Source organism: Liolophura sinensis, chromosome 13, assembly GCF_032854445.1.
Source record: "Liolophura sinensis isolate JHLJ2023 chromosome 13, CUHK_Ljap_v2, whole genome shotgun sequence".
NCBI classification, from domain to species: Eukaryota; Metazoa; Mollusca; class Polyplacophora; order Chitonida; family Chitonidae; genus Liolophura; species Liolophura sinensis.
The window spans coordinates 2,308,032-2,320,299 of record NC_088307.1 but is presented as its reverse complement, the minus strand read 5'-3'; the positions used below and the strand labels follow the sequence as shown (position 1 = coordinate 2,320,299).

The window sequence follows — 12,268 nt, the reverse complement described above, 5'->3', positions numbered from 1 at the left end:
CAGTCTGTAAATGAATGCTGAATTCTTATGCATCGCAAACAGTTTGTAAATGAATGCTGAATTCTTATGCATCGCAAACAGTCTGTAAATGAATGCTGAATTCTTATGCATCGCAAACAGTCTGTAAATGAATGCTGCATTCTTATGCATCGCAAACAGTCTGTAAATGAATGCTGAATTCTTATGCATCGCAAACAGTCTGTAAATGTATGCTGAATTCTTATGCATCGCAAACAGTCTGTAAATGAATGCTGAATTCTTATGCATCGCAAACAGTCTGTAAATGAATGCTGAATTCTTATGCATCGCAAACAGTCAAAATAAAAAAAAATCATGATGAATATTTGGTTTCTTACATTAATTGATAGAAGAATTACTTTCCAGTTTTTAGATGTGACACTTGACTTGTAGTAAAGTTTCCTGAAATGCGTTTGATGAAATCACCATAGTATGTGTATGGGAATTCATTTCAGATATTTTTTATGCAACCTTTTTGTATTTCATCAATATTTTCCATTTATTTACGGGAAAGTACCAAAATAAAGAAGTAAATAAATAAATATTTGAACTAGTTGATGTCTTGGCATCAGATGTGTTATGCATGTTTGAAGTTTGAATGTTCCAGCTAGAGTGTGAGCCCGCACATGTACGGTGTGAGCCCGCACATGTACGGTGTGAGCCCGCACATGTACAGTGTGAGCCCGTACATGTACAGTGTGAACCCGTTTATGTATAGTGTGAGCCCATACATGTATACAGTATATGTCTTCTCATAAGTACGTATTAAAGGTGACAGACATGTATACCCCATATTTCACACTTAGCTATATGAATTTCTATAGAGATCAATATTTTCATGCAGCTGTGTGATTAACTTACCTGTCTCCATAGGTGTGTATTGCAATGTGAGGACACTTGGCTCATTTTAGGTTCAGGAATGCAGAATACCTGTAAACAGGTAAACTTATTGAAATGAGCTGCATGTGCGTCATGATCAGGACAATGGTGCCTGATCGTGGCTTTCATGGACTGTTGTCAAATTTTAATCGGGTTTCAGGTTTAACACCAGTTGACATCCACTAACAGGTCTGGCAGTAGATGCTATGATGTACATAGTGGACCAGCTTCAAATATGTTTCTTGGACAATGCTTTTCATAAACACTGAAAATGTGGACTGTCACAGCAAGGCCAAAAGCCTTCAGGAGCATGCCACTAGCATTCTTAAAACATTCCACCGCCATCCACCCAGCATCCATCTGCTGAGGATGTAGAGTCAATGCTGTGGCCTGTGGACATGGTGCCTAATGCCACTAGCTCACCCCTAGCACACTTGTAGCAGGCTTCTAGCATACCACCACCATTCACCCAGCTTTCATCTGCTGAGGATGTAGTCAATGCTGTGGCCTGTGGACATGGTGCCTAATGCCACTAGCTCACCCCTAGCACACTTGTAGCATGCTTCTAGCATACCACCACCATTCACCCAGCTTTCATCTGCTGAGGATGTAGAGTCAATGCTGTGGCCTGTGGACATGGTGCCTAATGCCACTAGCTCAACCCTAGCACACTTGTAGCAGACTTCTAGTGTTCCTCCGCCATTCACCCAGCTTTCATCTGCTGAGGATGTAGAGTCAATGCAGTGGTATGTGGACATGGTGCCTAATGCCACTAGCTCACCCCTAGCACACTAGTAGCAGGCTTCTAGCATTCCACCACCATTCACCCAGCTTTCATCTGCTGAGGATGTAGAGTCAATGCTGTGGCCTGTGGACATGGTGCCTAATGCCACTGGCTCAACCCTAGCACACTTGTAGCATGCTTCTAGTATTCCACCACCATTTACCCAGCTTTCATCTGCTGAGGATGTAGAGTCAATGATGTGGCCTGTGAACATGGGGCCTAATGCCACTGGCTCACCCCTAGCACACTTGTAGCAGGCTTCTAGTATTCCACCACCATTCACCCAGCTTTCATCTGCTGAGGATGTAGAGTCAATGCTGTGGTCTGTGAACATGGTGCCTAATGCCACTAGCTCAACCCTAGCACACTTGTAGCAGGCTTCTAGCATGCCACCACCATTCACCCAGCTTTCATCTGCTGAGGATGTAGAGTCAATGCTGTGGTCTGTGGATATGGTGCCTAATGCCACTGGCTCACCCCTAGCACACTTGTAGCATGCTTCTAATATTTCACCACCATTTACCCAGCTTTCATCTACTGAGGATGTAGAGTCAATACTGTGGTCTGTGGACATAGTGCCTAATGTCACTAGCTCACCCCTAGCACACTTGTAGCAGGCTTCTAGCATACCACCACCATTCACCCAGCTTTCATCTGCTGAGGATGTAGAGTCAATGCTGTGGTCTGTGAACATGGTGCCTAATGCCATTAGCTGACCCCAGGCACACTTGTAGCATGCTTCTAGTATTTCACCACCATTTACCCAGCTTTCATCTGCTGAGGATGTAGAGTCAATGCTGTGGTCTGTGAACATGGTGCCTAATGCCACTAGCTCACCCCTAGCACACTTGTAGCATGCTTCTAGTATTTCACCACCATTTACCCAGCTTTCATCTGCTGAGGATGTAGAGTCAATGCTGTGGTCTGTGGACATGGTGCCTAATGCCACTGGCTCAACCCTAGCACACTAGTAGCAAGTTTCTAGCATTCCACCAGCCCTAATCAGCTGTGGATGTGACATGAAGTGGTCTGTGGACATGGTGCCTAATACCACTAGCTCACCACTGGCACACCAGTAGCAGGTTTCTAGCATTCCACCAGCCCTAATCAGCTGAGGATGTGACATGAAGTAGTATGTGGATATGGTGCCTAATACCACTAGCTCACCCCAGGCACACCAGTAGCAGGTTTCTATCGTTCCACCAGCCCTAATCATCTGAGGATGTGAAATGAAGTGGTCTGTGGATATGGTGCCTAATACCACTAGCTCACCACTGGCACACCAGTAGCAGGTTTCTATCGTTCCACCAGCCCTAATCAGATGTGGATGTGACATGAAGTGGTCTGTGGACATGGTGCCTAATATCACTAGCTCACCACTGGCACACCAGTAGCAGGTTTCTATCATTCCACCAACCCTAATCAGATGTGGATGTGACATGAAGTGGTCTGTGGACATGGTGCCTAATACCACTAGCTCACCCCAGGCACACCAGTAGCAGGTTTCTAGCATTCCACCAGCCCTAATCAGCTGAGGATGTGACATGAAGTGGTCTGTGGATATGGTGCCTAATGCCACTGGCTCACCACTGGCACACCAGTAGCAGGTTTCTATCGTTCCACCAGCCCTAATCAGCTGAGGATGTGACATGAAGTGGTCTGTGGACATGGTGCCTAATACCACTAGCTCACCACTGGCACACCAGTAGCAGGTTTCTAGCATTCCACCAGCTCTAATCAGCTGAGGATGTGACATGAAGTGGTCTGTGGATATGGTGCCTAATACCACTAGCTTACCACTGGCACACCAGTAGCAGGTTTCTATCGTTCCACCAGCCCTAATTAGCTGAGGATGTGACATGAAGTGGTATGTGGATATGGTGCCTAATACCACTAGCTTACCACTGGCACACCAGTAGCAGGTTTCTATCGTTCCACCAGCCCTAATCAGCTGAGGATGTGACATGAAGTGGTCTGTGGATATGGTGCCTAATACCACTAGCTCACCCCAGGCACACCAGTAGCAGGTTTCTATCGTTCCACCAGCCCTAATTAGCTGAGGATGTGACATGAAGTGGTATGTGGATATGGTGCCTAATACCACTAGCTCACCCCAGGCACACCAGTAGCAGGTTTCTAGCATTCCACCAGCCCTAATCATCTGAGGATGTGACATGATGTGGTCTGTGGATATGGTGCCTAATGCCACTAGCTCACCACTGGCACACCAGTAGCAGGTTTCTATCGTTCCACCAGCCCTAATCAGCTGAGGATGTGACATGAAGTGGTCTGTGGACATGGTGCCTAATACCACTAGCTCACCCCAGGCACACCAGTAGCAGGTTTCTATCGTTCCACCAGCCCTAATCAGCTGAGGATGTGACATGAAGTGGTATGTGGATATGGTGCCTAATACCACTAGCTTACCACTGGCACACCAGTAGCAGGTTTCTATCGTTCCACCAGCCCTAATCAGCTGAGGATGTGACATGAAGTGGTCTGTGGACATGGTGCCTAATACCACTAGCTCACCCCAGGCACACCAGTAGCAGGTTTCTATCGTTCCACCAGCCCTAATCAGCTGAGGATGTGACATGAAGTGGTATGTGGATATGGTGCCTAATACCACTAGCTTACCACTGGCACACCAGTAGCAGGTTTCTATCATTCCACCAGCCCTAATCAGCTGAGGATGTGACATGAAGTGGTCTGTGGACATGGTGCCTAATACCACTAGCTCACCACTGGCACACCAGTAGCAGGTTTCTAGCATTCCACCAGCTCTAATCATCTGAGGATGTGACATGAAGTGGTCTGTGGATATGGTGCCTAATACCACTAGCTCATCCCAGCCACACCAGTAGCAGGTTTCTAGCATTCCACCAGCCCTAATCAGCTGAGGATGTGACATGAAGTGGTCTGTGGACATGGTGCCTAATACCACTAGCTCACCCCAGGCACACCAGTAGCAGGTTTCTATCGTTCCACCAGCCCTAATCATCTGAGGATGGGACATGAAGTGGTCTGTGGATATGGTGCCTAATGCCACTAGCTCACCACTGGCACATTAGTAACAGGTTTCTATCGTTCCACCAGCTCTAATCAGATGTGGATGTGACATGAAGTGGTCTGTGGATATGGTGCCTAATACCACTAGCTCACCACTGGCACACCAGTAGCAGGTTTCTAGCATTCCACCAGCCCTAATCAGCTGAGGATGTGACATGAAGTGGTCTGTGGATATGGTGCCTAATACCACTAGCTCACCACTGGCACACCACTGGCACACCAGTAGCAGGTTTCTAGCATTCCACCAGCCCTAATCAGCTGAGGATGTGACATGAAGTGGTATGTGGACATGGTGCCTAATACCACTAGCTTACCACTGGCACACCAGTAGCAGGTTTCTAGCATTCCACCAGCCCTAATCAGCTGAGGATGTGACATGAAGTGGTCTGTGGATATGGTGCCTAATACCACTAGCTCACCACTGGCACACCAGTAGCAGGTTTCTAGCATTCCACCAGCTCTAATCATCTGAGGATGTGACATGAAGTGGTATGTGGATATGGTGCCTAATACCACTAGCTCACCACTGGCACACCAGTAGCAGGTTTCTATCGTTCCACCAGCCCTAATCAGCTGAGGATGTGACATGAAGTGGTATGTGGATATGGTGCCTAATGCCACTAGCTCACCACTGGCACATTAGTAACACGTTTCTATCGTTCCACCAGTTCTAATCAGATGTGGATGTGACATGAAGTGGTCTGTGGATATGGCACCTAATGCCACTAGCTCACCACTGGCACACTTGTAGCAGGCTTCTAACATTCCACAACCATTCGCCTAGCTTTAGTGTGTATAGTTATAAATGCTGTGGGTTGTGGATATTCTGATCATCTAGCTGTACCCTTTTACAACCAGACATTTATGATTCCATTGATAAACTACTTGCACACTAGTGATACACAGACCCTTAGCCTAGCATACTGGCCCTGATGGCTGAGTTTGTAGAGCATCCACTTGGGTGGCAGTAGATCCAGGGTCAATCCTGGGTCAGGTTACACCTAAGACCTTAAAAAAGGAAGTTGTAACTTCCCAGCTTGGCGTTCAGCATGAAGGGGATAGTGCAACGACTGGTTGACCTGTATTAGTATAATGGCTTGGGTGGGGCAGCTTACGTGTCTTTGGTAAGTCATCTTGATGAAGCAGCAGTGGATAAAAAAGCGGTGGAAATCCATCCTGTAACAAGGAGGCATATTACATGTCATGTGACAGAAAAATGGTGAAGTACAATGTTAGCTCCTAAGCCTGCATGCACATTTAGTTTAGCGGCTACTGTACGTTTTTCTTGTCTCGCTCGAAGCTTGTGTTGTATCCTGACAACTATTTTGTTCTATTGAAATCATGTACTAATACGAAAAAACCTGCTTTTGTCCATTGATGCACTTTAATCTATTATTTAAATTGTAGGAAAGGAATAAGTTCATTTAGTTTTATGAATTTGCTGCTTATAGCTCGAAAGATGGCAAGTAAAACATCATAATGAAACAGACAGATATGATATACAGAAACATGGCAGCTGGCATTCACTATGCATGCGCTTGCATATAAATTCTAAGACAGCAGGGCTGCCAGCAACCTACAGAAGATTGTGGGTTTCCTCCCAGCTCTGCTCAGTTTCATCCAACCATGAATCTGGCCATTGTCATGTAAGTGGGTCTTCTTGAGTGCAGTATAAAACCCAAATCAAATAAATAAATAAATGAATATGTGTATGTTTGCAGGCAAAGAGAGATGCCTGCTTGCAACGTTCCGTCTCCAGGCCCGAGCTCCGTGGCTGTTCATCACTACCTTTACAGGGGTTTGACAGCCAGAAACGGGTGAGATAAAGATATGACTCTAATCTGATTGGTTAAAAACAGAATTAACAGAAATGATTTGAAATCTGGAATGAGATGCCAAGAAAAATAATAAGATACTCAAATGGAGATTCTGCAATAATTTTATTGTTTCTATCTGTCAGGGCAGCTGAATCAAACTACGTACAAACATGTAAGGTCATTTTGATTCACAGATCTGAAAATCTTATTCTCTCTCCACTTTTTTATTTGTATGCCTGCTTCAACCACCTCTGCAACTGATATTTGGAAATATTCAACTTTGAGAGAACTGTGGGGTGTAGAGAAATCATTTACAAAGTTTTGTGAAGCTTTGCATCTTTAGTGACACAAACAAATCATTTTTAGCATTATTTTTATAATACTTGCACATTTTCCCTGAAAAACTGCTTTAAAGGTTGAAAAGGTTGAAGATTTTCCATAATAACTGCTAAATTAAAAGTAATCAGATTTCGATGTAAGTTCTGTGTACAAAATCATATTGTGTAATAAAGCTCAGGTCAAGTTGATAAATTGGCTTGATTTATGCATGAGTTTTAAATATTTAGCATGAGATATGGATTGTCCGAATTTATCTGTTTAGAGGAGTTCAGATTTCATCGGACATCCCATGTTTCGAAAGGACAATGAGCATGAGCAGTTGAGAAGGAGCAACACAATTGGCAGTAACCATGGCATCCAGCCTCCTAGAAGAAACATGAGACAGGCCGACTCATTGGACAGCGTGTTGGAGTCATGTGAGCGAGGTGAGTGGTCTAGGCCAATCAGATTGTCTCAACTGTTGATTCATGATATGAGAAACCATATACATGTATGCATGTATGTATTTGTTTATTTTATTAGAGTGGCACTGAAAAAATGGCATTTTGGTAAACAGAAAAGTAAAGCAACAGGTATAAGGCTGCCAGTTGTATTTAACTTTCTAGTGTAATGTATCAAAATATGCACATATAATTTTATTTTCGAAATGTATGGATATCACTTAGCATATACAAAGTTGGTTTATTGAAAATGGTTATCACACATATAACTGCTGTGTTGAATTTAATATTTTACTAAATATCTGTATATTTTAACGGAGAGAGTTGCATGAGCAGAATATATTTCTCACCATGATTTATTGGATCTTTATTTTTTAAATCATGAAAAGCATTGGACCAAAAAAAAAGTGGACACACATCAGTTTCTTTCAGCAACATTTATTCTATCACAGCAGCCTTAGTAATATTCATGGTAATGATTATTCAGAACAATTTTCTGTTTTATTTTCTCCACAAAGTGAACGAGTATTACATTGTGAATCGCTCCCGATCATTGCCACCTCTTATGGAAGGTATTGTCAACGTTGTCAGTTGATGTAGTTGATGTAGATATACAAACCCTTTAGAATCCAAACAATTGATTACCATCCTCTTTTTTCCATTTGATCTTGCATGATACAGGTGTGTTAGTTTCATCTTTACTGGTTTACTTTGTCTGTCCATTTTCACTGTAGTGTTTTTTTTATACTTGTAGCCTATTAGCTGGGAGCATGCATCTTTTAGCCATGCCAGCTTGACAGCATTGGGGACTGGGAAATATCTTAAAAGCATGATGTTACACTTAGTTTAGTTCAGGATTTTTGTGGTATACATGTCCTGGCTTTGGGATCAAATAATTCTAGCTAGAATTTACCACATTTCATTAAGGACCTGTATAAAAAAACACAGCAGTGTTGTCCCCCTAAAGTTTGATCCAAGCCAACTGGGCATGTTGAGCCTGCAAAAGGGAGCTGGACATTCAAAAAACAAAAAAACAAAACAAAAACAAACACCCTTTTGAAGAAAGTGGTATGACCCAAGTAACCCTTGTCTGATAACATTTAACATGGAGATTATAGGTCTTACCACTTTCCTCAAAAAGGTGTATTTCAAAATGTCAGGCACCTGTATTTGCTGCCTTGGTATGTACTTTGATCTATTAAATGAGAACCTGCTAGTGGTCATGGGTTTTCCCCAAGGCTCTGCTCGGTTTTCTCCCACCATAATGCTTGCAGCCATAATATCGGTGAAATATTCTTGAGTAAAATCCAATCAAATAAATGAATAAATAAATAAATTGGTATAAATAGTGTAGGTATTTAGATTACATCAAGTCACATTTATGTAGTCTTGATACCTGTTTTACCCTGAAAGTCTATGTTGCCCTATTTCCACCCACCATAAAGTTGGCTGTCGTCATATAAGTGAAATGTTCTTAAGTATGGTGTAAAACACCAGTCAAATAACTATATAAATATATGTAAATGAGTTGTTTTGATATTCGTTTGATTTTAATACATTCGTGTGATGTATGAATTATGTGTAGACAGTTAATTATAAGCGTCAAGTCCGACATTCATATACCATAAATGTACATCCATCTTGAAAATGTATGAAGTGACGGTATATATTTTCCTTGACAGCTTTTGAAACATAAATGTAGAAGATAATGAATCTTTAGCATCTCCGACAGTTTTGATTGGATTTTGATGAAACTTTCACAGGCATGACAGAGACCACGTAAGGAGGTGCATGTGTTATTTCAGGGTGCACCACATTGATTTTTTTCAGAGTTATTGCCCTTTAAACATAGAATGAAGACTTGTACATTGGGAATGCTTGTTAGAGTTATGAACTGGTTTCAGAGTGCTGATACATAGCTTGTCTGATCATTAATTGCTGTCAGGTAAATACAGGTAAATACCACGTGTGCTGAACTTTCTTAGATTTGCGGGAATGTCTTACCATTCTTGCATACATACATGTGGCACATGTACAAGGTGAGTGTTAGGGCATTACAATACCATCTGGTGAAGAAATCCGAGCCCAATTTTAAGCCCATAATGTATAATATTGTGTGCTGGTTTGGACATCATTATCCAAGTGCCGGGGTTTTGAATATAGCCCCAATTGTAATTCACCATCTTCTGACAGCTCTGGTTTACATCTTCCAGGCTTACCTTCACCTGTCTTTATTGTATTCCTGTGTGTAGACATCTTGTCTTATAGACGTATTGAGAAGGTTACTGTATTATTTTTCATCAGCAATTCGCACTAACTTCAAAAAAAAACATTGAGGTGTTAAATATTGCCCCTTTAGAATTGTAGAAGCAGAAAATGTTATAAGTTGCTAATTTGCATGAATTATGTTTGTCAGCATTTTTTTTTTTTTTGTGTGGTGAAAATTAAGTTATTAGAAACAAAATGTTTTGGGGTGGCTTCTTGAAAAGTACTTTGTGTATTGAGTTCAGGTTTTGCACACCTGTAGAGCACAATAACACAAGGGGAATCTTTCACTGCATCATTGATGTGCTGTGTGCTTATTCTCATTACAGTACATTACAAAAATCACAACCTAGTACATAGTGGATTGTGTATTATGATCAGGGTTAGGGGTAGTATCTGAAAAAGTATTGGATGCATTGACCTGAATTTTAACACGCCTATATTAAAACACAATGGCACAGGGAGGATGTTATCAAATTCACAACTTCAATACTTTATGCATTAAGGTGAAATTTTACATTCATGTGATTCCTACAGACGAACTTTGCTACCAGATTTAACATTACAGGTTCTGGATAACTGTTATATTTATAGCGATGGTCAAGCCGTGTGTCATTTATACATAAATACTGAGCTATACTCAGTGACTACAATGTTAGTTCAGTTATTCAAATAAAGAATCCTTTAGTTTGATACATGTTGACAGCTAGGAATCATGGAAATAGATAAATAAAACTGTATTGCATACTATTTCATTTCTCCTGATAATGGCAAAATGAAGTGCTGAAATAGTTAAGTCAGAACAACCTTTGTCGGAGTCACACCACTCACGTATCACATCGATCTATTCAGTGGAGCGCAAGGTTTTTATTTCACAAAGGGAGGTCACTCTATTTTCCGAGGTCACAACTGAGCACCATCTGAATGCCAAAGGTAACAGGATCAATCTGATTACCCTGATTGTGTATGATATTTACATATCAGCACATGTGCAAGTGTCCTTATTATTTAGTCATGCCATTAATGAGCTAGAAACACGCTTGGGGTCATGGTTGTAATAGAAGGACCTAGTTCCTTTGCGTGAAACATCAAACATACAAGAAATAATATAAATAAATATTCTAGTTCTAGTGTTCTATATAGGTTACCATTACCACGGTTACCAATCCCACAGTTACCAATCCCACGGTTACATGCCGTGTGTGGTGTAATTGTATTGTTCTGTTCAGTCAGTTAGGCAATGTGTAAAATTATCACCTGTGTGCATAACCTATTTATGGAGATTTTCTTAGTGTATTAATATAGGTGTCTCTGCCAGGTTTCGCACCAGTTTTATACAGTTGAAACTTTCGTGTATAAAGACGAGTGTGGTGGGTTGCTACATTTCTGGCTTTCTCTGTTTTAGAAACACAGTTTATATGTGCAATATTTGGTTCGTTATTATTTGTATAAGATATATACTATGGAATATGTATTCTCTTTTTTTGTAGTTAATATAATTGTAAATTGAACATGACTATTCATGCTGTTTCCTGGTTTTTTTTTAGCTTCAAGACTGGTTAGGACAACATCATACTGACATTGTACTGACTGGAAGGGACTACATGATACTGACTGGATGGGACTACACAATACTGACTGGGTGGGCCTACACAATACTGACTGGGTGGGCCTACATGAGACTGACTGGGTGGTACTACATGACACTGACTGGGTAGTACTACATGACACTGACTGGGTGGTACTACATGACACTGACTGGGTGGGACTACATGACACTGACTGGATGGCACTACATGACACCGACTGGGTGGGACTACATGACACTGACTGGGTGGGACTACATGACACTGACTGGATGGGACTACATGACACTGACTGGGTGGTACTACATGACACTGACTGGGTGAGACTACATGACACTGACTGGATGGGACTACATGACACTGACTGGGTGGTACTACATGACACTGACTGGGTGAGACTACATGATACTGACTGGATGGGACTACATAACACTGACTGGGTGTGCCTACATGACATTGACTGGGTGGGACTACATGATACTGACTGGGTGGGACTACATGATACTGACTGGGTGGGACTACATGACACAGACTGGGTGGGACTACATGACACTGACTGGGTGGGACTACATGATACTGACTGGGTGGGACTACATGACACATACTGGGTGAGACTACATGATACTGACTGGGGTGGGACTACATAATACACACTTGATTGTGGCTCATACATTTTAACAGCTGTTTCTGGTCCAATCTCTTAGGTATGAGAAGTATATTTGTGTCTACTCAATGTCTTGTGATGTAGAATATTTTGTTAAATGCAGTTACAAACTTTTGCCCACATCTTAGCTGGTGACTGACTAGCCCTATATCCACGCCATAGATATCATCTGGAGAAATAAAACACACAAGACGTTTTCCAACTATCTGTTACCTAAATGTCATAAAGTACATTCTACATCAACTGTCTACATAAAGCTGTTAAACTTTATGCCATCTGTCAAGCTATTAGTCAGACAACCTATAATCTTATAGGTGTTGCCGTGGAAACGAGTCTCACCTTTCAGTGACCCTCTACCTTGAATTGTAATCGGCTGGCAAGTGTAGACGGAAAAGGAGAATGTTAAA

The 12,268-nt window shown here is 41.9% G+C and overlaps 1 protein-coding gene across 1 annotated transcript in view; it reads left to right on the top strand.

Moving 5' to 3' along the window:
* Positions 1 to 12,268, top strand: part of LOC135480392 (uncharacterized) — a 139,098-nt gene that overhangs the window by 35,279 nt on the left and 91,551 nt on the right. Inside the window, exons 5-7 of the mRNA XM_064760221.1 lie at positions 6,472 to 6,567; positions 7,169 to 7,331; positions 7,865 to 7,918. Of these exons, the coding sequence (XP_064616291.1) occupies positions 6,472 to 6,567; positions 7,169 to 7,331; positions 7,865 to 7,918 (313 nt within the window). The remainder of the gene's footprint in view (positions 1 to 6,471; positions 6,568 to 7,168; positions 7,332 to 7,864; positions 7,919 to 12,268) is intronic.